We start from the raw sequence: 1,888 nt of genomic DNA on the forward strand, positions 1-1,888 counted from the left end.
ATATTTCATGATTCGTGAGTTTTGGATTTTTTTTTAAACAATACAATAGATTCCAAAGGCTGAAATGTTTAAACTTGTACTGAAGTACCATATCATAGAAAAAGTTGATGATCCAGTAGAAAGGTTCGCTGATGCCAGAGATCTGCTGGAGCCTCTTGGAGCCTGTGTGATGTTCCTGAACCTCATAGATGACAAAGCTGGCAGTCATGATGGAGTAGCCAGTGAGGACACAGAGAGCAACCAGGATGCTGACTAAACCACCCACCCTTGAGAAGACGAAAAGAAAATAAAGGGTAAGTATTGTAATTTCTTAATTTTTAGCTCATCAAAGTTGCATTTATTTGATTCGAACTACAATGAAAACTGTAACATATTATTAATACTGTAACTCCTTCTGTTTTAATATATTTAATAATTTAATAATGTGATAGCATTACTCCAATCTTCAGTGTCACATCTTTCACAAAACATTCCAATATTCCAATGTGTCTTGTGAGAACCATAATACGTTTTAATTAGTGCTGTATAATTGTGTTTGTATTTACATAATAAATATACACAGTACACACATGTTCTGTAAACAAAAAGCTATTTTTCTGTCACTTTCTAAATCTGAATGGTTGAGCGGTTTAAATATTTAAATGGTTGAGTATATTTATTACATGCACTAATAAATTGTTCACATAAAAAATCTGAAATGTTTAATAATAGACTAAACTGGTACATATCTGTGCACTTTCAACATGCATTAACTAGCAGAGCAGAAGATGTTCTGCGGCAGTGGTCAAGTGCAGTGAAAGACATTTTAAATGCATGTCATGCTGTCTTTCCTTTACAATACAAACTGAACTTGAAATTTCCTACAGTCTCTCAGATGAGCTTAACACTGTTCTTCGGTCAAGCTCAATGCACTTACAGCGGCACCAGACACAGTGAAGAGAAAAGATGAAAGCCATAAGAATTAAGATCTCTCTATCTGTGAGAATTGTGTAAGACAGAGGCAGAGACGATCAAGAGTTCAGTCTCAGCAGGACTCTTCTTCTTCTACCAGACACCAGCTGAGCTTTGCCTTTAATGCTGCCCCTCTGTATCCCATCTCTGCCCTCAACAACTGTGCCTCCAAAAAAAAAAAAAATACTCAGAATGGAGGACAAATAAGAACGAACTGATCTTGGGGAAAGACAGAAGACCCATACCACAGAGAGTTGAGCCTGAATGAAAAAGCCAAAATCGCTTTATATTCAGATAAGAAGGACTCAGTTGGTTGATCAATGACGTCAAAAGATAAGAAACTAGATCGTACTGCTTCTCTACATCTTTAGACATTTCTAGACAATTTTTGGACCTTTGTTTTGCAGCCTTTTTAGATTGCCTTTCTCATTTTGTAGAACTTATCATTACTTGATGCAAGTGAAGACCTATTTTAGCTTTCATTCCTAAAAACAATAGCTTATTTAATTACATTCAGTCAGCAGTTAAAATGGCGTTAAACTATGGTTAAAACACTTTAGATCGATTTGGTCCTAACTAAGATAAAACAAATGTATGATTAAAAAATATGGCTACCATCAGACAATGAGATTTCATCAGCTATGAGACAAAGTAAGCAATCGCTCATTAAAATATGTAACTGAAACATAATATTTTACAATTTTGAGTGCTACAGGGATGACGTAATTTTGTAGAAAGGCTCCCTTGAAAAAGGTTTTTGGATTAGTGCAGATAATAAGCTCTCTTACATGTTTGGTTCATTAGTATCATCTTCACAAATAAACACAACTTCTGTAAATTCTGGAGCCAAAACACATAGATAAGTGTAAACGGTTATATGTCTTTAATATCATCAACACTAAGTTTCCAACAAATCTTTAATCAAGTTGGCGGGAAG

The 1,888-nt window shown here is 34.9% G+C and overlaps 1 protein-coding gene across 1 annotated transcript in view; it reads right to left on the reverse strand.

Moving 5' to 3' along the window:
- LOC122357507 (glucosylceramide transporter ABCA12-like) overlaps positions 1–1,888 on the reverse strand; it is a 6,095-nt gene that overhangs the window by 1,262 nt on the left and 2,945 nt on the right. The window contains exon 3 of the mRNA XM_043256914.1: positions 89–266. Coding sequence (XP_043112849.1) covers positions 89–266 — 178 coding nt within the window. The remainder of the gene's footprint in view (positions 1–88; positions 267–1,888) is intronic.

Source organism: Puntigrus tetrazona, chromosome 14, assembly GCF_018831695.1.
Source record: "Puntigrus tetrazona isolate hp1 chromosome 14, ASM1883169v1, whole genome shotgun sequence".
NCBI classification, from domain to species: domain Eukaryota; kingdom Metazoa; phylum Chordata; class Actinopteri; order Cypriniformes; family Cyprinidae; genus Puntigrus; species Puntigrus tetrazona.